Source organism: Sylvia atricapilla, chromosome 19 (assembly GCF_009819655.1).
Source record: "Sylvia atricapilla isolate bSylAtr1 chromosome 19, bSylAtr1.pri, whole genome shotgun sequence".
NCBI classification, from domain to species: domain Eukaryota; kingdom Metazoa; phylum Chordata; class Aves; order Passeriformes; family Sylviidae; genus Sylvia; species Sylvia atricapilla.
The window spans coordinates 5,646,506-5,670,681 of NC_089158.1; the positions used below are offsets into that span (position 1 = coordinate 5,646,506).

Here is a 24,176-nt window from a genome sequence, read left to right on the forward strand (position 1 = left end):
AACTGAATTCCAAACTATTTCTGTGGTTCATTGGGTGGAGCCTTCCCAATGCTTCTGCGACGGGCGCTAAGCAGCGCAAGGCGGCTGCAGCCCTCCCTGGGTGAGAATACACGGAATAAGTGGGAAATGAGTGAACCTGCGGCTGATCCCGGCCTGTTTCCTTAGCGCTCCGCTGCCGGCGGCGGGACTCGAACCCGCGGCCCCGGGCCCGGCGCTGTCTGTCCGCCAGGGGGCGGTCGCGGCCCCCCGCCCGGCGTGAGGCGGATGCGGCCATCGCGGGCCGGAAGGGGCGGGCTGGGCCCGGCCGTGAGGGACCGGGGACCGCCACGGGACCGCCACCGACCCGCTGCCATGGAGTCGTGGGAGCTCCGCTTCGACACTCTGGAGGCGCTGCGCCTCTCCAGCAAGGGTCAGCTGAGCTACTGCAGCCGCTGGCAGGAGGATGAGGTGAGGGCTCGCCCTAAGAGTCGGTCCTGGCCCCTGGGGAGCACCGACCGCTCATCTCGGTGACACTCAGGGCTTGAAATACCCTCAGACCTGGTCCAGGTCAGGGAGCGGGGCTGGCCCGAGGGGATTCAACTGTTCTGCAAAAGTAGGAGAGTCTGGGAAAAGTATTGGAAAGACAGCAGGAAAAAGGGTTCAATGAGATACAGAGCTGCGATGATAAAGCAGCTACTGACTGTGCGTATGTGCTCGTGGTGGGTTAAAGTTTTATTGAATGTAAAGGTTATGTCGCATTCACGGAGAATGTTTTCTCTGAAGGCTGCTTTGGAAGGATGTGTGGCTCCCGTTGAGCTCTCCCCTTACTGCGGCTGGGTGCTGGACAGTCTTGGTGGGCAATTAGCCCAAGAAATCACACCCTCCGGGACTTCAACGCCCAAACAATCCACTCCGCTCCCAAAACGGGCATCTGTGGAGAAGATCCCGCCTGGCACCTCTTCACCACCTTCATCTGCAGAGCTCAGTGAGACCAAGGTAGCTCTCTGATCATCATCCATATGTTTATGGAGCAGCTGTGAGAAAAAAAATGTCCTGATTTGCTGCCATAAATTGTCAGGTTAAGGCTGTTTTGTGCTCTGTTAATTTATGGGGAAAACATCCTTAGTTTAAATTTTTTTGTAGCATGAACAGGTGATGATAAAAATAGTATTAAGAAGATTTTCATAGAAGAATATTTCATAGTAGACCCAAAGCAAACTCCATTTTTCACCCTAACTAAGAATAGTTGGAGCTCTGTGGTGTCGTGGATTAGCAGCACAGGATTCATCCATTTGGAAGGATAAGGTCACAGAGAAGGGTCAGAGCTGTTGTAAAAGTCTGTGAGTAACCACACTGGGTTCTCTGGAGTGACTTACATGTATTCTGACTCTATTTTATGAGGCTGAAGGGTAGGAAGCTGGGCAATGGGCAGTTGAGTTTTGGAAATAATTAAGTTGATGAAGGCATTTCACGATTTCCCTCTGGAAAGAGAAATGTCCATTGTTTTGTTCAATGATGACATCACCACCTGACAGTGATACTGAACAGCAAAGTTTTGTATCATCCTGCCTCTAGTGAGACTTGAAAAATATATTGTGAGGAAAAGATATTAATGAAGCAGCAAGATGTGATAAACTTCATAAGAGAGTCTTAAGACTCCTCCTGAAGAATGATTCAAAGTATAAACCTGTCTTGACTTCTTCCAGTGTAGCATCTTCTCTGATTGTTCAGAGGACATGAGGGGTTGTGTGTGAGCATTTCAGGTGTCAGCTGGCCTTTGTCAGTGTCCTTGAGACTCTTGGTATATCTCGTATGTACCAGTTTTAGTGACTGGAAAATCAGTTATCCCAATCTTATAAATGCACTGGAGGATACTCAATATAGTGAGTTTACACATATAGTTGGGGTGCATAACTGCTCTAGATATGTGTATTTGTAGATTATTTTGTCGGTTTCTTCACAAATAATAGTTTAGGCGACTTGTTTTATCTGTTTTCCTCAGTGAGTTGCTGATTTTGTGCTTAGTCGCTGATTTTGCTTTTATGCAGGAAAATGATCATCTTAGTCTCCTGGAAATAAATCAAGAAGTTGTTCCAGCAGTTCTGTCATCTAAAGTTGCAAAAGTCGAAGGCTGCATCCGGATGTATGAAGAGATACACAGGCTGAAAGCAAAGGTAAGAAAAAATGGTTGATGTGGTGTCTGTGAATCCCAGGAGAGCTCCACAGTCAGAAGTAATAGTGCAAGGACGGCAAGTTATAAATGTTGGGCAGTTTAGTTTGTGTTTTCTTCTGTCCAGATTGTTCAATGACTACCTTTGGTGCCCTTCTGTCACGCAGGAGAGGCTGAGACAGCGGCAGGAGGAGCAGGAGCAGATGGTGAGGGCTGCCTATGCCCAGGCCAGTGAGCAGCTGAAGCGCTTTGATGAGCTGAGGGAACTAAAGCGGCATCAGGAATTCCAAGAGTTGCAAGAAGTAATGGAGAAGAGGTGAGATTACCTCTGGTATGATTAGAATTTTATAGCACTTAATCAAAGTGAGGATTAATTCTTGTTCCTGACAATTCTGTGCTAGTCATTTGTGGTTGGAAATCTCACCTGCTGCTTGTCTCACATTAACTATCCTGTTAGAGTTTGGCTGTCAGAGTAGATGTCTGGCTGTTGTTGAGGTTTCAGTGGTTAGAAAAAGACAATATTTGTGATAGCTAAAGTTCCTTTAGCTTGTTTGAAGTATAACTTACTGTGCGTTGGTTTGTGTTTTGTCTCCTGAATGTCTTGAATACAGTTTTTCTGTCTTTATGTGTATTGCAGCTCAAAGGAGGCTCAAGGGCAGCAAGAGAAGTTGAAGGAAGAACACCGACATAGAGCGAAGGTCTGAGACTCTTAAGAGTTGTCTTTCATAGAAGACCATGACTGCTGGGTGGGAACTGGAAAGACCAGTTGATATATTTGTATTTCCATGACACTCTGAAGTGAGGATGGATTTTCTGGTGCTCTCTTGGGCATCTGCTGCAGTGTGGAAATGCAGTAAAGGCAATTGTGTCATAGGAATGGGAAGGCCCTGTAAAGCTGGAGTCATCAGACCAAGAAGGAACTGTACAACTGGAGGTATTGAAGTATTTTATGATTCTTGTGTCTTTGTCTCCCCAGATATTGAACCTAAAATTGCGTGAGGCAGAGCAGCAGAGGCAACGCCAGGAAGAGCTGGAACGTTTGCGCAAGGAGGAGGGCCAGGAGAGACTGCGTCGCCTTTATTCCATCCAGGAGGAGCTGCTGCAGCTGAACCAGCAGATTGACCCCAACTACAGGCACAAAGACTTGCCCAGAATCGATCTGTCTGCATACAGCAATCGTGGCAACCAGATCTGTGGACTGGTGTCAGGGCTCATCCGCACCACGAGCGAGGTACAGGCTCTGGAGTTGTTGACTTTGGCTGTCATTCCTTCATAAAGCTCCCTGTTGTTGCCTTCAAAGGCAGCTTGTCATGAAGCCCTTAAATAAGATGTCACAGCAACGTTTTTAGATATTCATCCTATAAAGCACCCAATTTCAAAGGGGATTTTTTTTCCTCTGGCACTTCAGCTGTTCTCTTGAAAATGACTTACCAAAATGTGTGAGAATTTCTACAGGAGAAAGATTCAAATTAAATTGCAGTAAACTCTTGGTGCTGTAACACCTCTGTGACAGTGGACTGGTTCATGAATTGTTAAATACTGAACATCTTATGATTCTCCTCTGCTTATAAGCTTTACTGCAGTATCTCGCTTTCCTTTACCCTTTTTCTTTCTAGAGTGGGATACAAATCTTGAAAGATAAACCACTAATAAGGCTAATCCTGTTTTCCAGCTTGTCACAGCTGGCTTTCAGCAGAGGGAGCTGTCAAGGCTTTGCACTGGAGTTCACTTGTACTTGTCCTGGTGTATTCTTAATTTTTGTTGTCCAAGATCTTACAAGATTTGTTCATGGACTTACATTCTTTACAAAGACTATGACCAATGTTACGTTCAAATAAAGGAGATGGAGGTAAAATATGTAGTTAGCTCCCAGATTACCTGAATGCAAATGCTTCAAAGGCTCCTTGCTCTTGCTGTTGGCCCTCTGACACTGGAACCAAAGGTTAATGCTGTGTTACCTCTCATATTTCTTGGCAGAGAGGGTTCCCAACACAAGCAGATGTGGCCAGCACTGAACGAGCCCTGCAGGAGATGCGAGGGTTGATATCCAGCATGCAGCAGGAAATCACTGCAGCTCTAGAAGAAAAAAAGAGGAAAGATGAAGAGGAAAAAAAACAAAAGCAGAAAGAGTTAGAGAAAAAAGAGCAGATGAAGAGTCAGACCCCTACCCCTGCACAGCAATCGGGGGGAAAGCAGCAGAAGGAAGGTTGGTTAGGCTTCTTTAAAAATCTTTTTTATTCCTTTGCCTTGCGTTTTTTTAAATGAATTTTCACACTAGAGGTTTAGGTCTTTATTAGTTGTTCATCTTTGTTTTTTTTTAATAACAGGACTTCAACTTAAAACAGAAGAAAGTATCATGCAGTGGTACCAGCAGCTTCAGGATGCTGCTGAGCAATGTGTTGCTGCTTTCAGTGAAATTGGAAACTGCAAAGGCAACACTGAGGTAAGAACAACTTATTAATACTGTTGAAGAGAGATTATCTTAATTTCTAGGATAAATAGGATAGCTTTCATTTAAAAAAATTAAAAACTCTGTTGTAGCAGACTCTGCTCATCCAAACCATTATAGATATATACTTGTTTGGAAAGGATTTTAAAGTTGTTTGTTTGTTCTCCAGGTGAAGAAGATAAAAACAAACTTGCAGAAAGCAGCTACAATCCCTGTGAGCCAGATCTCTAGCATATCAGGTCAGGAAAACACCAATAGCTCAATCCCACTGAAATTCCTTTTGCCTTAAAGATTTTATCAGGGCACAAGCATTTCAAGTGTCCCTGTAATTATCCCTACAGCCTGTCTGTGCAGTAGGGTTTACTTGTGTTTTGAAGGCCTGTTGCTTCCCTCAGAAGCATCTTTCTTCATCAGGATTAAGTTTGGTTGATCAGATGGAGCAAATGTGCCCTTTGGGATGTGGGTCGGGTGTTCATGAGTTTGGTGTGGTCTGGATAAGACTTGTCTGCTGTTCCCTCATCTTCTGTCTCCATACATTCCTTATGTATTTGCAGGCTCTAAGCTGAGAGAGGTGTTTGACAAGATCAATAACTTGCTGTCTGGGAAGCCTGTTCAGACTGAAGGGCAAGCAGTGGCTGTGACTCAACATCCACAGGGGCTGGAGTTTGTTTGTTACAAACTTGCCGAGAAGTTTGTGGTGAGGAAATCTCTTTTTTTTGGGGTGGCACAGATAGCCAGGGCTCTAGGAGATGCTTCTGGACACTGAACTGTTTCTTCAGCTATGGAGAACAAAATCATTGGGTGTTCAGTTTGCCTGTGTTAATGCAGTTAAAAAACTTAGCTTCTCTTTCCCTTCCAATCCTTATTTTATTTCTTCTAGGAAGAAGAACTTTTAAATTTCAGGCTTACATCTTACATATTTTGAACTAGGAAGGTACAGCGTTGTGGAAGATTAGTTTGATAGTTAATTTATGGTGTATCACAAAACTGTATGCAGGCTCAAACCTTGTATCTTGGCAGAATTTGAGGGACAGAAAACCCTAACACTAAGGCTCAAGAGACAGACTTCAGTCCCTGCTTTGTTGTTAGCACCTCTCAGTAAATTAAGTTTGTTTTTTTGAAGTTGGCAGTATTTTTCTCTTGTCTTTACTTGCAAAATTTGGGCTGTTTGAAACTTTATCCCTGCAGGAACAAATGCATGCAAAAATCAGCCCATGGAGTAAAACTGTGACTGATTTGTAAACATTTGAAAGTGATTGTTTGAGTTGAGAATATCTGTGCAGGGTGCACTTTGAGCCTGTGTTTGCTCATCCCATTTTTCTATCCTGAGCCAGAGCTTATTGTCATTCTCTGTGGGAGCTGAGGATATGCAGCTTCATCAGCTCTTCTATCCTTGGCTTCATAGCCAAGGAAACATTTTCATAGCCATGTTTTCATAGCCATGGAAACATTTAGATCCTTTAGTATAGGCTAACTACAAAAATGAGGATTTTTTTTCTTTTTTGCCTGAGAAATGACTTGAAGTAGTAGTAGCTGACTTTCCTTTTCCACTCTCCAGAGACATGGAGAAGGAGAAGTATCTTTTCACCATGATTCAGCCTTCCCAATTGCTGTGGTGCTCTCAGGAATCTGGGAATTACACCCTCGAGTTGGAGACATCTTTTTAGCTCATCTACACAAAAAGTGCCCATATTCTGTGCCATTTTACCCTGCTCGGAAAGAAGGGACTTCTATGGAAGAGTATCAGAGGTAAATGTATTACTGGACTTTTTCTACATGAACCCTGCAAGGGTGAAGACTATTCTGAGTGAACTCCACTCTCCCCCTTCCCTAAGCACATAGGCATTGACTCTGGAGGTTCACTCACAAGTGTGTAAAAATCATCTTGTTTGAATCCCCTTCCTCTAGAGCTCAAGAGCCCCATCCAACCTGTCATTGAGAGTTTTCTTGGACAGGACAACCACAGCTTCTCTGTGACCTGTTCCAGTGCCTCACCAAATGGTGGAATATATGATCCAGAGGGTAATGATCAGCCTTTGCAATAATTCGTCCATGTTTTTGAAAAATCCCTATTCTTAGTAGAGTTGACTTCAAGTAAGCTGAGAGCTGCAGGGACTCAGGTGAATGTGTTTTGCTGTACTAAAACTAGAATGTTTTCTCATACTAAGGATGCTTGGATATGAAGTTCATGATTCTAAAGTGGAAGAACAAGATCATTTTCTTAAAAGGATGTCAGGGATGATTCGTCTCTACGCTGCCATCATTCAGCTCCGGTGGCCTTATGGAAACAAACAAGGGGTACGTGTGTGGCATCATACTTAGAACCTTGTTACTATCCCAGGAGTCCATTAAATGTATTGGAAGCTTGTTTTGTAGTTGAGGTGTGCTGAATTAAAACTAGCTCAGAATATATTTGAAGGAAAATGATTATAACCATGATGAACAAAGCAATGCCAAGTAATTAACGGTGTGGACTTTTACTTCATGTCCTCAGAATGATCCAAATTTTATGTCAAGTTTTATAAAGAAGAAGGTCAATCAGAAAACTGTTTAGATAATTGTGTTTTACAAATCATAAAGCAAGTGCTGAGCAGCTTCTTTGTTGTTTTGTAGGCACATCCTCACGGTCTAAGCTATGGATGGCGCTGGCTTGCGCAGATGTTGAATCTGGAGCCTCTGGCAGATGTGACAGCTATGCTGCTTTTGGATTTCCTGGAAGTAAGTGGTGTGGGTAACTGTTAGTAGTTAAATGTCACCAGTTTATATCCCTTTTGAGTTCTGAAGGGATTGCTGAGCTGAGATTCGCAGCAGATCTTTTTGACTTGTTTTTATTCCTTCAGAAAGGCATGTGACTATTTCCACATTCTCGCAAATACAACTTCGGAGCAGAGTAGTTTCAAAACTGAAGTTTTTATAAACACAAATTCTGTTGTTGTATTTGATTCTGTTTAAGGTTTCTGGTATTTTAAAAATAGTTGTATGGTCTTATATAAGGTCTGTTCTAAGTACTTGGCAGTTCTTACAGTGCAAGGAGGTCCTGTGATTGTTCCAGCCAAATAAAATGGATAGATTTTTCAGGCTGAAAAGATCAGAGCCTGATGGATATTAATCCTGTATCCTAAGATACAGGTCTGTGCTAAATAAGCAAGTTAAAGGCTGAAGTCAGGAGACACAAACACAGTTGAACACAAGCAGCTTCTCTGCTCTTCAAATGCTTCTAAAGAACTGTAGAAGTACAGAGGAGAAAGTGGGAAGTGAAATACCCCATGGGGCATTCTGTTAGGAGTGGTAAAGTCAGAAACATTTGTCCTGTTAAGCTGTGTGGAGAAAGCTGATGAATCACTGCACACAGCAGTAATCACAGTGGGGAAATGACCACAGTGTGCCTCAGCAAATAGTGTTAGGGAAGAGAACTATTTCTGGAGGGAGACCGAGGTGAAATGAAGGGTAACAATTTGTATCAGTGGCCACCACAGTCAACGTGAAAAAAAGATAATTATGGTAGCAGTAACAGCATTTAGAGAATTTGCTTGTTTTAGTGTAGATGTATTTCTTTAAATGTTTGAATAAAGCATTAAGTCGTTGGTATGGAACAGGTTCATTGCAGCTGTCATGCAAATCTGAAACCCAATTCTGTAACCTGCAATTTGTGCCTTTCTCTATCACAGGTGTGTGGCAATGCTCTGATGAAGCAGTATGGGATTCAGTTCTGGAAAACAATGTTCTTTATCCAGAAATCCTATATCCCAAGGTATGATATCTGGGGTTAGGAATGTTGGTGTTTGCTCTGAAATGACTCATCCATGTTTTCCAATCTCTGCCAACCACCCCCACACCCACTTGTGAATCAAGCCCAACTTTTAAAACAGATTTTAAAACGTGCTGTTGCTTCTGCAGAATTGAAGCTGTGACCAGCTCTGGCCAGATGGGATGTTTGTCACGTTTGAAGAATTTTGTGCAGGTAAAGCAGTTTTGGGAGACTTTTTTGTTAATTAAATTTTCAGGTGTTTTGGTGAGGTTTTTTTGTTTGGGTGGGTTTTTTTCCCATCACTGAATATATGCATCATTTGGATAATGAGGCTGGCACTGCTTGCTGTAATTCAGACCTCTCTCTATGATCTAATCCATCTTTTGTAACTTTTCAATTACTGAATTACCTTAATGATAGTTATGATGTCAAACATCTTGCTGCTTTCTTACCTCACATCTAATTTTTATCAATGAAAATGTATTTTGATTATAAAGGAAGATCATTGAGAGGAGATGCACAGGTTGAGGAGGATTCTGCTGAGTCATTTCTGTCACAGGGATTTCTTATCAGTAGTCTGATTTTTAGCACTTGTCCTGATTAAATGTATGGGGAAATGACACTTCGAACTGCTCTCTGTAGTGTTTGTTTAGCATTGCATTCTGCATATTTTTTAATAAAGCTTGCAAAACTGTAAAATACTTGATTGTTTAAATTAAATTGACTTAGATTATTATATTAAAATATGACTATCAAGTTGTGCTCTCGTTTCATAATTAATTCCGGTACATTTTATCAGCAATGCTTTGAATCTATAGTAAGAGCCATCAGAATTCCTGAGAAGAGATGCCAAATTAAGATACATGTTTATTTATCTTTATTATTTGTCTTTCTCTCCATTAGAAATGTCTACAGGCAGAGGAAATTCCATTACCAAAGGGCATTCTGACACCTTCCTTTTGGAGAACATAAATCAGTCTGTATTTCCTTTTTCCTCAACATTTAATTCAAGATTTATTTGTTGGACTTAGAAGCTAATCGTTGCATTAGATCTTTATAAGTTTTTGTATAATAAATTACTGAAACTTCAAGACTTTTTCTTCATATGTTTAACCATGTGGAAGATGCTTTAAATCCATTGTCCTGATGGCTACAGAGGTTAAGGACTCTTGGACTGAAAAACTGCACAATGCTGTTCAACTCATGCAAGTGAAAATACCTCACAGCTTTATGAACTCTTAACAGCACAACCAATCTCAAACTTACTGCTAGAACTTTATTTTTGTATTTCCTACATCTTTTATAATTCAACTGTAATTATGCTGCTGGACTTACTTGTTTGTCTCAACATCATCTAAAATCTGTGATGAGGCTGGTAAAGGTTGAGCAGCGCTGACACTTAACCTCCCGTGGATGTAACTTCACTCCAAAAATGCAGGACTCTGGGTTGAAGGGAGGTAAACTCACTGCTCCAAAAGGTTTATGGGGGAGAGAAGAGCTCCTGTAACAATCGAAATTCTATTGTTTGTTTAAGAGGGACAGTCAAGAAAATCCACAGCTCCTTGATGAATACAGGAGATGGGAAATCTGTTGGATTTACAGTGAGCTGTCGAACTGTTTTGGTGGCCTCTGAAATGACAAAATTTACTTCTGAGTTCTACAAGGTAGTTAATTATTCTGGCAAAATACTGTTGCAAGTTGAAAATGTTATTTTTAGCAGACTGGGGTTTGTTTTTCCTACAGGCACCAGGGTTTGAAGCTGTAGAACGTGGAGTTGAGGCTATACGAGAATAGGAATTTAATTTTCTGTATAGTTCTTGAGATTTCTGAGAAAAGGTTTTAACTTGTGCTTTGAAATTCAGGCCTGTAAAACCCTTAAAGTTGTCTTTAAAATGGTCTGGTGCCTAAGTTAATTTTTTATTTTGGTTGTGTATTTTGTAAACTGACTCTGGAATACTACTGTTGCCTTGTGATTGTTCTGGGAAATTGGAAATGTTATCCTGGCGTCTTTTTTGCCAGATAACTCTGAAGCAATGCAACTTTTATTAGTATACTTGAAAATGTACAAGGTTTTTTTAATACTGAGTGGAGATGTTTTAATTATATATTGCATATCCATAATTATGGTGGAGATACACTTTGCCAAGGCAATAATTGGTCCTGTGTGTTAGAAACAATTGTCTGCTTGTGCCAAACCCAAGGAAGAATTCAATGATGTACTTGTGAAATACAATACTTCTTTTTCTGCTGACAGCTACTTGGGGTTTCTAACATTTGTGGGGTAAATAAAAGTATATATTTTTGTAAAAAAACAAGATATCCTTTTCTGCCTCAGTACAGAGCATCCACATACCTACTATTTTAAAAATCCTAATACAGTTTTTGAAATAAATAATATGTGTGCTTCATAAGAATCAATATTTATTTTTGGATGTAGCTTGCTAGAGGTGGTGTCTGCTGCTTGAGCTGAATGTTTGACTTGTTTTTGTCATTTTAGCAGGTTTGGATGTTAGCCAGTTGGTGTTGTGAAGATGCAGTGCAAATAAGGTCACATGCACATATCCCTGGTGGTTTTACGTGTATGTTTATATCAAATATGACTAAGGAGAGCATTGCAGATGTGGAAATACTGTGCCTTCAGGATGAGATGCATCAAAGTTGGTGTGAGTCAGACTCCTGCTTGGAGACAGGAGTTCTAGGCAGTCCCAGGGATGCAATGTCACCCTAAGTGCCTGTGCTTCCAATTAAGCACTTCACTCATATAAAATGTTATTAATTCACAAAGCCATCAAACCCACTCACCACTTTGAGCCAATAACATTCTTGCTGCCTTCCAGCCCTCTAATCTCTAGTTACTTAATTTTTTTTAGAGAGGAATGTGTCTATTTTAAACATTGATTTAATGCTAAAGGCTCATTTTCCTTTGAATTTATGCATCAGCTTTTCAGAAGTAGCTTTTCCTTGACAGGCACTTGCAGCCTTTTGATGTTGTGTCCTTGCCAGGCTTCTGGGTGACACTCCACGGTGCTTCAAGCAGCCACTCTTACCTATACATCTGGATATAAATTATATATAGATATATATATGTATATATATATATGAAGTGGGGGCGTGTGTGTGTTTTATACATATATATAAATGCATATCTATATAATGTAAGAAGAAGCTGCTTTGACCGTGGCTGGATGCTGCACAGGTGACCTGCCCCCATCACTGAGTTGCAGAACCTCGACTCTCTGAGACGCAAACTGCCTCTGACTCGGGAGAAGGGGGCAGAGACCCCTCTGCCGACCTCATGCGCGGACATTTCACCCGGTTTCCCCTCTAATCATGCGCTTTTGTGGTGCCCGAGGCCGGTCCCTGCAGGGCACAAACGCCCTCCCCACCCTGCGCCTCCGCTCGGCTCTTTCCGTAAGCGCTCGGTTCCTTCCGAAACCCCTCGTTCCTTTCCGGACCCTCTCCCTCGGTTTTTCCCGAACCCCTCGGTGTCTCCGGAACTGCTCGCCTCTTTCCGGATTCACTCGGACCTCTCCGGATCGCCATCGTTCACCGCCGGAGCTCGGGTGGGCGTGGCCTCCCGTATTTCTTTTCCGATTCTTGCCGGAGTCCTTCGGCTCTTTCCGCCCACCGGGCAGGGCCGCTCTGCGGCGCTGACGTCACCTCCGGCCGAGCTATAAAAGGGCGGGCGCAGGCGGAGCGGGCGGTCCGTGGCGGAGGGCGCGGAGCCGGCGAGAGGTTTTTGCGCACCCACAGACCCGGTGAGGGGATGGGGCGAAGGGCGGGCGGGGGGCACCGCGCGGCCTGCACCGCGCCCCGCTCGGGTTCACCCAGCCCGGCACAGGTGTGCGGGTGAGCCGGGGGAGGCTGAGGCCGGCCCTGCCTCCACGGGCGTCCCGGCTGCCGCTGGTCTCGCCCTGCGCGGCTCCGCCGGGCGGTTCTTTATCGCGGCGCGCCGCAGAGCCGGGCCTGGGGTCTCCCCTCGGGCGAGCGGAGCCGAACGAAGGGCGGCGGCGCGGCTGAAGGGTGGGCGGGCAGGGAGCGGCCGCAGCCGCCCCGGGCAGCGCGACCCGCGGCAGGAATCCCATTCAGCGGCCCGGGTAGGGACAAACAGGCGGAAAATAACATCCCCGGCGGGGAACAATCCCCGCCGTGCCCGCCCGTCCCTTCAGGGCCGCTACCCAGCGTTTCCTGGGGAGAATTCCCGGGGGATGGAGCCCCCAGCGCTCCGCGGCGCCGGGAATCATTGCACAGCAATGGCTCCTGCGGCTGCCCAGCCCTGGCCAAGGTCAGGAGATGCGGCGAGGAGAAGGAAGGAGCGATGGAGGGCGGCGGGCACAGCCCGTCCCGCGGGGCCGGGGTCTGCGGGCGGGGACCGACACGGGGGTGCCTCCGCACGGCTGACAGGCACGGGGGCATTTCAGCCACTCTCCCGACCTCTGTTCCCTTTATATACGTGTTACTTTGTATGTAGGGCAAGGTCTACTGCTTCCTTTGTAAAAGAAGCAGGTTTTGTCGCTGCCCTGGTTGTTTCGGGGGTTGGTTGGTTTGTTGGGTTTTGATGGGGGGTTTTTTTGTAATTTAAAATAAATCCAAGTTAAGCGTTTCTCAATTTGTTGCCCGCATACACCTTACATGGTTATAACAGTATAAATCTGCATTGCTGGGCCATAAATGTGTGCCAATAGGGCAACCATTTTCCCTGATATTGAAGAAAAACCAAGCAATTTTCACTGTGTACTTTTTCAGCAGGTTCATATTGTTCAGGATATTTTTTTGCAGCTGTTTTATTCTAAACCAGATTCGTGTTCCAGTCGAAAATGTACGTGACTCTTGAGCAGTCTTTCATACATATTTAAATAGGTTTTGAAGGGCAGTTGTCTGGAGATGGCGAATGAATGTATCGGGGGAAAAAAAAAGAAAAACCAACCCAAAAAAAGCCAACTCAGCCTCAAATGGTTCTGTATATTTCTGGAAAACAAATAATCCATTTTCTTTTGGCATTTTTATTTTCAGCAAAGTGCCAGAAGATTCCAATGGCTGTGTTCACCAAAAGGCCTTAGTCAGGGATTCAGATTTGTTCAAAACAAATTTAAAATACGCTTTTGGATTTTCGTGCATTTATCTATAACTAGTAGAGAGTTCTTCCTTAAAATCTTCATTTGTCCATATTTATGGATTGTGCAGAGAAAATAATGGACAAAAGGTTGAAAATGGGTTGTTTTCTGCTGCATTGTGTGCAAGATCTGTAACTGTAATAATGGAATTGTTAAGCTGTGGAAAATACTTGAACCCAGATAACAGGTTACATTGTTCACAAGAAGTAGTTTGTTTCCATTCTTGTTGAATTAAAAAGCCACAATATCCATATTGGTCAAACTGAAATAATTTTTTTTTTAAAGAAACAGATTTAGGTGTAATGCTTATATGAGATCTGTAGTTCAGGAAGTTAAACATAATTCTGGTTGATTTTTTAATAACAAAGGTAGCAACAATAGCAAAAAATGGTGGTTACATTTACAGATTTTAAGCATTTTTTGCACATTTTTCTCCTGCACAGCAGTAAGATAAGAGAGGCCTTAATTCTCTTGGTGGAGGGTGGTACCTCTTGGTGACAAATTTCTATTTCTCAACTATGACATTTACCACTAACCTTAGTAATTTAACACAAATAACTTGATATCTTTGCTGCCTTTTTTTTTTCCCATTTAATGTATTTATGAGGTTGTAACTGTTTTAATCATAAATACATTGCTTGTTGGAGACAATTGATCACTTCCCCTTTATCGGAGAAAATAATACCAATCCCTCCCTTTTCTCCTCTGCGTGTTAGTGTAGTGTGGGAGTTTGTTTTTTTCCATTTGTCCCCGGAGTGAGTGTAGGCAGCAGAAGAATGGGGTGGAGCAGGCTGCAGATGCCGTGGCTGGAGGCTGAGGCTGTGCTCCCAGGACCCAGCACAGGGGGAATGTGCCAGCAGCTCCCTGTGCAGCTGGCACAGGTGAAACTGTGCAAATGCCCGAGAGACCTCCACAGCTCCAGCAGGCACAAAGGCACACCTACACTGCTGCAGGTTTTCATGGAGGCATTGCAGCATGTCCATGGGGTTGGGGAAGGCAAGGAAATTTTCAACTGAAAATTCAGTGGTTTGGACACTCTTAACCAGCTGCAGCTCAAAAAATACCCTCTGTCACAAATGCTACTTGTCCATTTTTTTTATTGTGGCAATTGAAAGTCAACATTTTTGTAGATACTTACGTTCCAAACTTTCTGATTGAATTTGTGTCTTCAAATTAAGCTGTCACGCCTGATTATGCCGTAGCAAGAGCCATCATTTGCCAAGTCCAGATAACTTGCTTTACTTTCTGTTTTGACCTTCAGGTTATGGTAATTTTTTTGGCTTGTTTTGAACTAACTGGAAAGGTTAGTACCTACTGAATTAACTAAGTTTTCCTGTTGGTATTGTAGCCTTCTTTTTGCATGAGAGGGTCTGTCATTTTCAATAGCTTGGGTAACACTAATACCATTTTGTTTTTATGTGACAAGCAAAAGGGAAGTAATTAACATGTACTGGGACAGAAAAATTTCAGCTATATCCTTATACTGGTCATTAGTTGAATGTTATCTTGATTTCCCCCTCCCTTTTAGACTCTACATTCTTCAATCATGTTCTCATCGTTTCGTAAAGTCAAAGTCCAGGTATTTTTCTGTAATGCATGAAGTGCCTTTGCCACATTTGCCTGCCTTTATTGCAGTGACCTGTTTGTAACAAAAGCCACTACTTTGAATTTATTCTATACAGCAGGTACTTTATTTGCACTTAGTGTGAGTCTGATCTGTCTTTCCTTTAATACTTTTGAATTGCCTAATTTCTGTCTGTGATGCATGATGTGTGAACATTTTATAGGAGTTATAGTTCAATATAATCAGGTTTTGATACTGATTAATTTTCTAAGAGGTTTTCATTTTAAAATGTACTTGAGCAGAATCTTTTTCTTTATAGCACCTACAAATCAACCGTGAGATTTACAGTGTAGAACATTGTGCATTCAGAGTTGACTTTGGTTCCTATTCATTCACTTTCACAAATTTATAATCCTTGAATTGTTGTGGTGTAACTGTTTCTGCACAGTGATGCTTCTGTTTCAGTGGTGATAAAATAAAAATGTATGCATCAGACTTCAGCTGGGAAACTCAAGCAACTAGATTTTATTTGGAAATGGTAATGATGTAAATGTTTATACTACAGTTAAAATGATAATGGAATGATAACAATCGGGGGTGGAAAATGCTGGGGTTAATTATATAATCTTGCATTACCTGTAAACTCTGCATTTCTGCAATGCAGTCAAGGTAATTTGCTTTCTCAGGAGTCTCAGCAGAGTGCAGTCCTTGCCAGCCCTGGATAGTTTTATCAGACGTCTGTGATGTTAAAGCCAAAACACATCCAAAAAAGCCCCATTCTATGTAAAGACACCAAATTCAGATGGACATTTAAACTGCTCTTGTTTAAATAGTGTAATAGAGGTTTTAAGATTAAATGCCTAAAAATGAACTTTTTTTTATCTGTCTTCATATTTCAAAAGTGTATAGTTGAGGCTGTGCTCAAACCCTCTTGTCAGCCTAAATCACCAGCTTTGCAATCACTTTGGTTTAAACAATTTACTTTTTTATTTTTTCTTCTAATGCGACATTTTCTATGTCCCTGCAATACCTGCTTAAATTTTGGGGCTGGTTTGAATTTTATCTGCACTGTGGTTAGTCTGTAGAAGCCTACAGCAACTTCAGCACATCTTGATTTTTTTTTTTTTTCAATGCAGTGCTTGACTGATTTTTCTGGCTTGGAATTTGTGGAAGTCTCGGGCTATTAGTGACCTTCCATAACAGCATATTTGGGCACATTGTTCTGCTCACATAGTTTAACCTTAAAATGCCTTAATTTTGTACAGTTAAATTCAACAAGCCAGAAGGCTGGGCACTAATTTTGTCCCAATAGTGTTTTAAATCTCTGGGGTAGGGTATGGCATCCTTTAGATCCTTCTGTAACACAACATGCTCAGGCTTCCTTTGTAGGAGTCAGTGCTGTGCATGTTTTCAGAAGGATTCTTTTTGATTTTCCAGCAGTACAAGTACTTATGGACTTTCCTAAACCAGGCAGTCATGGTGGTTTGTCTCTTCCCTGGTGTATGGAGGGTGCTGTGAATGGGAGAAATGCAAGCTGGGAAAAAACGTGTGTTATTCTTTATTTTCTCCGTCCTTTTGAAGGTTATTTTCGCATCCATTTTTTGCTTCAAGAAGAAAGATCAGCAATCTGTTCCTGTTCCCCAGGAGGGAGTAGCTGATACCAGTTAAATCATCTTTAGACAAGACTGACGATGTGTGATGTTGATGAATATAAAAAAAGAAATGCATTGAGCTGTTCATGTGTGCATACTTGGGAAGCAGGGATGTTTTGGTGGGGAAAATATTTCTGTTACAGGCTACTGCTGAGGTCATGTATGCTGAATATGCGTAATTCACATCAGGACTTGTTTTTAGAGAAGATTATTTTACTACTTCTGAAGATCTTTATGTACTAATATCTGTTTTTCAGGCGAAGGAGTTTAATTTTTTTAGGCTTCATGTAATTGCTTTTAAAAAGACACTAAAATCTTCTGCCTAGTGCTGAATGTATTTCACATTTGTGTTTTTAAATCCCTGAAAACGTGTTTTGGTAAAGGGAAATGCTGACAGCTCTGCTGTGTGGCACCACTGTAATTCCTGTTGAACCCACCTCGACTCTGCTGTTGCCGAACTTGAATGTTGTTGCTGACATCATCATTGTTGCACTGCGGTGTCTGTAAATACCTGCAGTTGTATATTTTAGTGTGCTATTGTGTGTAATTATTATTGACTGGGAAAGGCATAGATGGAAGGATGAGAGTAATAAGTTTGTTTTGGGGTTTTTCCCTTAATTTTCCTACTTCTTTTTGTTGGCTGTTTCTTTTTTCTTTTTTAAATAACGTCGCCCAAACGGTGCAGTGCGAGGAAGCGTTTCTGATTTTTTGAGTTAAGACATAAGCTGACCTAATGTCAGTCTTCGAGCATGAAAGGAGGAATGAAATGTCACTGGGATGGTCCAGATCTGCTGTCTGGGGCCTGGAAAGTCCCCTCAGCCCCGTCCTTATCGCCCTGCACCGGCTGTGACGGGTGTGGCCGGAGGGATGACACTGGTTATCTGGGGACAGCCCGCACAGTCACATCCCAGTGCTTTCCACCCTAAAAACACAAAGCACTACTTCTACTTGGTGGAATTCGTGCAGCAAGTGCAGAGGTGTGTCCTAGGTGCCTTCCAACGGTGCAGTTGAACCAAGAAGTTTTGGGAACATCTTGGAGGGGTGCTTGGTATTCCAGGGAGTGCTGCAGTTGGAGGTGGTAACATGGGAGGGAGACTGCATTGTTCTGCAGCATCCATGACTTTTGAGTTCTGAGCTCCCTGGTGGCTCTGGCAGCACAGACACTGCTGACGTCGGCTGGGACTGCAGGAAGAACAGTCCATTATTGCTACACTAAAGCACTTCTTTTACAATTGACTCGCTCCATTCTAGTTACAAAAGGAGCCTTTCTTTTAACCAATTCCAGCAAAAAGGGGAGCCAGATTGCCTGGCTTGTGTGGTGAGAGGCAAACCAGCTCCCAGGGTAAATTACAGAAGGTCTCCCATTTGGGTTTCAATATTGTAACAATGTTTGAAATGATAATTTAAATATTTCCCTAGATTAATCATGTCAATAACTAAATAATTTAAAATGTTTTCAAATCACTTTGCGGTGGTTATTTTTAAAATTGAAGTACAAGTTGAGTTGTATTGTACAGTGAATGAGTGTACAGTGTTCCAGAGACTGACCAGGATTTAACTTTCTCCCAGCACTGCCCAAAACCAGAATCAGCAGAGGGGCTCCAGCCATGCAGTACATTAGACCAGCTGGCACTGTGTTATTCCAGAACACAATGCAGTTTAAAAGAAGTGTTGTTGGGATTCAAACACAGCATGACAGGGCAGGAAAGGAAGTTTTTAGCAATAACTTCCTTTCCTGGAGGAAAAAGGCTGTTTGAAAGAGTGCTGGAAAAAACAGCTGTATTCTCAGGGAACCATGTCTGTGCTTAAGTTATGTTCAGGACTTTGAGCTTTTAATACTCAGATACACTAATCAAGTGGAGATTTTGATAGCATGCCAGGCAAAACCTGGGCTTCGTTGATGTAACACAGTCTGCACACTCTGGGGTGTTGTTTTTCCTTGCCCTCTTTTGACAGTAATGAGTGGAAGAAAAAGCAAAGCTGAATTTTCTTTCCTTCCTGCGAGTGCCGCAGTGCAGTTGGGGCTCAGAGTTCATGGGAGCAAGGAGTGCTGCTGGCACGGCTGTCCTCTGAAGGGTGGGGACCTTGGAAGGGTAGCTCAGGAATGTCTGGATTCGTCCCCATATGTTCCGTTCTATCAGATTGTCCTTTTACAAGTGCTTGGAAAACATGGCCCTGTAGATCACTTTCCAGCCTGTGGAGTTTTCCATACAATTATGCAAGATACATGTCTAATTAAAGCATGCAGCTAGCTAATGACTAAATAACAATTTAGTATTTAATGATATGTTTTAACTGATTTCCCGTGCCTTTTAGTCTGCAGTTTTAGTCTGGATTTCTTCCCTGTCTGATAGGATTGAGGAGAAGTACCTTTAGCTTGGAGAGTGCAGAATTGATGGTAGAAAAGCATTAAGTGGGTGACTCGTGTAAACACTTGCACACAAAGACATTAATTGCAAAATTTTTCAGGCACAGAGTGTTTGTTGCAGCAACCTCATGGTATGCAGTTAGTTGTTAAACAAGTGGTTAAATATTCAAACTTCAATGATAATAATAGTTCCAGTTTTAAAATTTGTGTTACAGTTCTGTTCTAGTGCCCAGATCTTTTACTGAAAATCTAATTGCTTTTTGAATGTTTAGGAACTGAAAATTAAAGGTTGTCACAATTTTAACAAAAAAGAGAAAAAGCAGATCAGTAGTCAGGTCTTTGCTGCCTGTGGTAACAGCATTAGGTTTTAGTACATGAAGCAATGTGGAAGGATTTTCACTCAGTGCAAGATCATTGGCTAAGCAAAATTCTTCTTGACTTATTTGTCTAAGGCCAGATCTGTGAAGCTTCTTACTGTCTTTTGAAAGGTTGTGTAGAGGTGGGATGAGTTTGTAACTTTTTTTAATTGAGAGAACGAAGAAGAGATGCATCAGACAGAGATGTGGGTCTGTATATGTATGTAAGTGCATATAAATACGTGTGGGCCACTTAAGTGTTATTCAAAGAGGACTAATATTCTATAGTTTAGTATTGGATATTTTAAATACAGTATTTTGAGATGATATATGTTGTAAAATAGAAATATTTTATGTCTGTATCTACATATATTTGTGCACACACCCACATTTTTAGCTGTTGTATTGGTCCACTTGCATGCTATAATTTGAGATGACACAGACTTTATATGACTGCAGCCGTATTTGTCCAAACCAAATAGGTGCTAAATGTCTGTAAATTTTCCTTTACCACTTTCTGCTAGAAGTGCAGTTTTATTTATATGTAAGATACTTATATTTTATACACATATCTGCACACACAGAGTAAAACTGTAAGTAAACCACGTGTGATTTTTAAAAAACAGCTTTTTTTCTGCACGTATCTCTTCCTGACTACCAATGTTTTGTAAGGCAAACGTAATGGGGTTCATTTTTGCTTCCAGAAAATGGATCCGAGTGGTGTAAAAGTGTTGGAAACAGCAGAAGATATCCAAGAAAGGCGTCAGCAAGTTTTGGACCGTTACCACAGGTTCAAGGAACTCTCTTCTCTAAGGCGCCAAAAACTTGAAGATTCCTATCGATTCCAGTTTTTCCAGCGTGATGCAGATGAGCTTGAAAAATGGATCCAAGAGAAACTGCAGATTGCATCTGATGAAAATTACAAAGACCCAAGCAATTTGCAGGCAAGTCCTCCTGCCACTTTATATTTCCTGTACTATTAATTTTAGGGCGTTACAGGTCAGCTGGGATAGAACAAACACAGAAATGAAACTTGATCTGAGAGTGAAGAAAGATGGATGCAAATACCCATGACCTTGCAAAGTGCTCTTCAAAAACCTGGCTTTTTTGCTGATGTAATGGAATATTTCTAATCATGGATTAGATGCTACATCAGCAAAGAAAAAGTTGCTCAGTGTAATGTAGTGTAAAACCAACTTGGTTCAATCCTGGAATTTGTAGGATGCTTTAACTCCATGAATAAATGTGATTTATCACCAATTGTTTCCACAAAAAAAAAGATATTTGTAAAAAATAAGCTTGTGTGGGTAGAATTAGCTGACAGATTCTCAGGGGTTTGAACACTGTCATGTGCAAAACAAACACAAGAAAGAAATAACTAAAACTGGGATGTTTGAATTCCCCTGTTGATCCACCACACGATACAACTGATTTCAACTGTGCAGTTTTATTATTTGTTTGTCAGTACTGAATATGCATGAAATACACTTAAAATCTTGCTGCTGGGGAATGTGGAGGAGTCCCTGCACCAAATCTCAGTTGCATTCTTTGATGTTTTCATTTCAGGGGAAGCTGCAGAAGCACCAGGCCTTTGAAGCTGAGGTGCAGGCCAATTCAGGAGCCATCATTAAACTGGATGAGACTGGAAATCAGATGATTAATGAGAGCCATTTTGCATCTGAAACCATAAGAGTGAGTTTTAAAGCTTTTTTCCCTCCCCCACCCTTACAGGCCTTTCCTTGAGCACTTTGTTCAGATTGCACAGATAATTCTCTATTCAAAACCTCTTTTCAAAATTCTACAGATACTTGATTAGTGAAATCATGAGAAAAATCTGTATTTGTCAAGCTCAGAGATGGTTTTCTCTTTCATGAGCAACTAGCTCATACTTTATTTTGGCTCTGGTTCTGAGGGGAACTGTTTAAAGATGAGGGTTTTTTTGTAGTGATTGTCAAACTTAATTGCTAAGTGCAGCATTTCATTCTAACCTGCCTTTACTGGTTCAGTCCTTCACGCCGTACCGGACTGCCCAGCGCCCGATAGTCACAGCCACCCAAGTGGGGTCCCACATACGAGTAGGTGAAGCTTCTGGCTCTGCAGTGCAACTTGTTTTTGCAATGTCTCCTTCCTTCCTTGGTTGACAGTTTGCACCATCCTTCTGGGCAGTGCTCGGAGCTCTTTCCTCCCTTGAAACCTCTTTAATTGAACTTTCTGAGTGGACTGAGTGGTATCCGCCCATGATGTTCAAAAGCTTCTCTTGAATGACTTTCAGGTTTCAGGTCTTGATGAGCAAAGTCCTATAGACAATGGGTGGAGTAGTTACTTTCCTGTTTTGCAAGTTATGTGCATGTGTGGGAGTGTGGTTTTACTTTTTGTTGTCTATAAAGCCTATAGTGGTTCCCAATAGTTTTGAAAGGGGAGTGCAGCCAGAGAAACTAAGTATTAAAACTAGCAATTGCTCCTAGTATGTCCATATCATGTCACTTCACAATGTTAGCTAAATATATTAACTGTTTAGTGTTAAAAGAAGTGGTTAAAATACAGTGAAATGGCATGTTTAACTTGAAACAAATATGTTGTCTTAAATAAGAATAACTTCCCAAAGGAAGGTGAAATTCACTTATTGGGAGTTGACTTTCATATAAAAGGCCGAACATTTGAAGGGGAGAGCATAAAATTTTTGGTATGACTTCATATTAGCATAGAATTTAAATTAAATCTTTTCTCAAGATATTTAGCTTGTAGTTACATAAAGATAACTATTTGATAGCTTCATTAATTAGTAACAACTGTCTAAATACTCAGTTCAGTAATCTCTAATATTGTGTTACAACCCTTTACATAATTTGAAAACTATTTACTGGAGATAAAATCATGAGGCTTGTCCCTCACCCTTTGTCTAAAATAAGATTTAAGATGTACAACTGCAGAAAAATAAATAAATCTACTGCTAAGGACAGGAAGGGAATAAATCTCATCTTCTTTGACAGGACATTTTAATAACAACATCCTTTTGTTTTAGACTCGACTGCAGGAGCTGCACCGACTATGGGAATTACTGATGGAAAAGATGAGAGAGAAGGGAGTCAAATTACTGCAAGCACAAAAGTTGGTGCAATATTTACGGGAATGTGAAGATGTCTTGGACTGGATCAATGATAAGGTGTATAATTACTTCCTTTTATTGTGTCCTTGATGGGAAATTTGATCTGTGTGTGAAAATTCTGTCAGCATAAAGTTGCTGGAGGTCAGGTAGTCTCAGCCAGCTTGTAAAGGCACCTGTATGTTTTCTTCAGTTATTTATATTGCATCAGCAGTATGGGTGCAAACTACTACTGTTCTTTTGCAGCCACAATAAAAGTTATTAGTCTAAGAGGAAGCCTGTGTATTGGAGAGTACTTTTAGTATAATCAATTAATTCTTTGCTTTGAGAAGACGAATAAAATTCAAGTTTCCTCTAAGGAAAATCTTCAACATGTAAAAGCAAATTTCTTTTAAATGAATATTCTAAATTATTTGTTTCAGAAAGAATCCAGCCCAAACAGCAAGCAGTGTGTAGATAGTTACTAAATGATTGGAATATCTTTAGATGTACATTATAAGGACATGAACTGCAGGAGGACTCTTGGCTCTTGATCCTTTGAACTCTAAGGAAGCAGACCACAAACCACATTATCAAAAGGGAAAAAAGCCACAAAATAATCACATTGGCTTCCTTAAATGATGGTTTGTTATTTTGTTTCACTGTGGGTTTAGACTATAAACCCTTTATAACTGTTACTAGATACAACACTGCACTTCTTGTGCAGAAGTCTTGCATCGGATGCCTACAGCAAATGCCCATAAACAGTGTAAAATGGAACAAATTCTAGTCACTCTGTGTGCCAAGAATTTGTACTTGAAAAATTAATATGACCAAGGAAGATGAAAAAATAATCCCCTTAGTCATCTTGCATATTTTCTGCAGTAATGGGTTGGTGTTGGGGCAGGGAATGGAGTTTAATGAAGAAACTTCATAGTATTGAGTCTGACCTTAAACACTGTGATTGTCTTTGACCTATTGAAAATTAGGACAGTTTGCTTCTTAATTTTTAATAGTAATTTCCCATAGGATATACTGAAATTAACTTTTTTTTTCAATGTGCTAGGAAGCAATAGTGACATCAGAAGAGCTTGGACAGGACTTAGAGCATGTTGAAGTTTTGCAAAAGAAGTTTGAAGAGTTCCAGACGGACCTTGCAGCTCATGAAGAAAGAGTGAATGAAGTGAACCAGTTTGCTGGCAAACTTATCCAGGTAAGCATTTATGTGTGTGGAAAATCTCTCTTGGCAAGTCAGTTATTACAGCAAACATTTGTCTCTAAGTTCCCTTCTTTCTCCCCTGTTTTGAGGCAGATCTTTAAGCTTTGCTCCACATCCACTTTGTCTTTATCTTCACCTTAAGTGGTCACTATTTGATTCACTTGTTCTTCTGCTGAACCAGCATGAACAACTGCCCTGTCAGGGAATGTTCCTAAAAATGTGGAGAGTAGTGATTAGTAAGAGAAACTCTCATATTTGGGTAAAATTTATTTCCCTTGGACGACAAGGAGGTTTAATATCTCTTCTGGTTTGATATCTAGGACCTGATCAAGAATGGAGGCAGGGCAGAAAGTGTTTCATTCCAGGCAAAAAGAAGATGCTGTTTATAGCCCTCTTCCCATGGACTAATTAGTATATAGGGAAAACACTACAAGAGTATTGAATGTTTGCACAAGGAAATTTCAGGGAAACTATT

General features: G+C 41.4%; 2 protein-coding genes and 2 long non-coding RNA genes across 11 annotated transcripts in view; 2 read left to right on the top strand and 2 right to left on the bottom strand.

The window, feature by feature from the left end:
• Positions 1-307: 307 nt before the first annotated feature.
• On the top strand, positions 308-10,661 carry GLE1 (GLE1 RNA export mediator). Its single transcript, XM_066332693.1, has 16 exons — positions 308-447; positions 763-975; positions 2,028-2,153; positions 2,317-2,465; positions 2,787-2,847; positions 3,126-3,380; positions 4,127-4,355; positions 4,477-4,592; positions 4,768-4,837; positions 5,153-5,295; positions 6,157-6,347; positions 6,767-6,896; positions 7,212-7,316; positions 8,267-8,349; positions 8,496-8,559; positions 9,250-10,661. The coding sequence occupies exons 1-16, from the start codon at positions 352-354 to the stop codon at positions 9,316-9,318; spliced, it is 2,100 nt and encodes a 699-aa protein (XP_066188790.1). The 5' UTR covers positions 308-351; the 3' UTR covers positions 9,319-10,661.
• LOC136369694 (uncharacterized) lies at positions 3,085-4,162 on the bottom strand. Its single transcript, XR_010745045.1, has 2 exons — positions 4,028-4,162; positions 3,085-3,467 (listed from the first exon to the last, which is right to left on the bottom strand). It is a non-coding gene; the product is annotated as an uncharacterized lncRNA (long non-coding RNA).
• Positions 7,060-12,029, bottom strand: LOC136369695 (uncharacterized). Its single transcript, XR_010745046.1, has 3 exons — positions 11,733-12,029; positions 9,751-9,847; positions 7,060-7,310 (listed from the first exon to the last, which is right to left on the bottom strand). It is a non-coding gene; the product is annotated as an uncharacterized lncRNA (long non-coding RNA).
• The window catches only part of SPTAN1 (spectrin alpha, non-erythrocytic 1), a 46,005-nt gene continuing 33,845 nt past the window's right edge, over positions 12,017-24,176 (top strand). For 4 of the 8 annotated variants that reach the window (XM_066332688.1, XM_066332690.1, XM_066332689.1 and 1 more), the window contains exons 1-5: positions 14,992-15,039; positions 20,105-20,344; positions 20,967-21,092; positions 22,423-22,563; positions 23,549-23,695. In XM_066332688.1, the coding sequence (XP_066188785.1) occupies positions 15,007-15,039; positions 20,105-20,344; positions 20,967-21,092; positions 22,423-22,563; positions 23,549-23,695 (687 nt within the window). In that variant the 5' untranslated portion in view covers positions 14,992-15,006. Of the gene's footprint in view, positions 12,105-14,991; positions 15,040-20,104; positions 20,345-20,966; positions 21,093-21,406; positions 21,476-22,422; positions 22,564-23,548; positions 23,696-24,176 lie in introns of those variants that run through there. The other 4 variants (XM_066332684.1, XM_066332687.1, XM_066332686.1 and 1 more) reach the window with 2 other exon arrangements.

Bases quoted from the DNA above. Each gene is read 5' to 3' on its own strand.
- GLE1 (XM_066332693.1), top strand. From the start codon at position 352: ATGGAGTCGTGGGAGCTCCGCTTCGACACTCTGGAGGCGCTGCGCCTC. The intron at 4,593-4,767 runs GTAAGAACAACT...TTTGTTCTCCAG, and splicing joins ACTGCAAAGGCAACACTGAG to GTGAAGAAGATAAAAACAAA. The intron at 5,296-6,156 runs GTGAGGAAATCT...TCCACTCTCCAG, and splicing joins AACTTGCCGAGAAGTTTGTG to AGACATGGAGAAGGAGAAGT.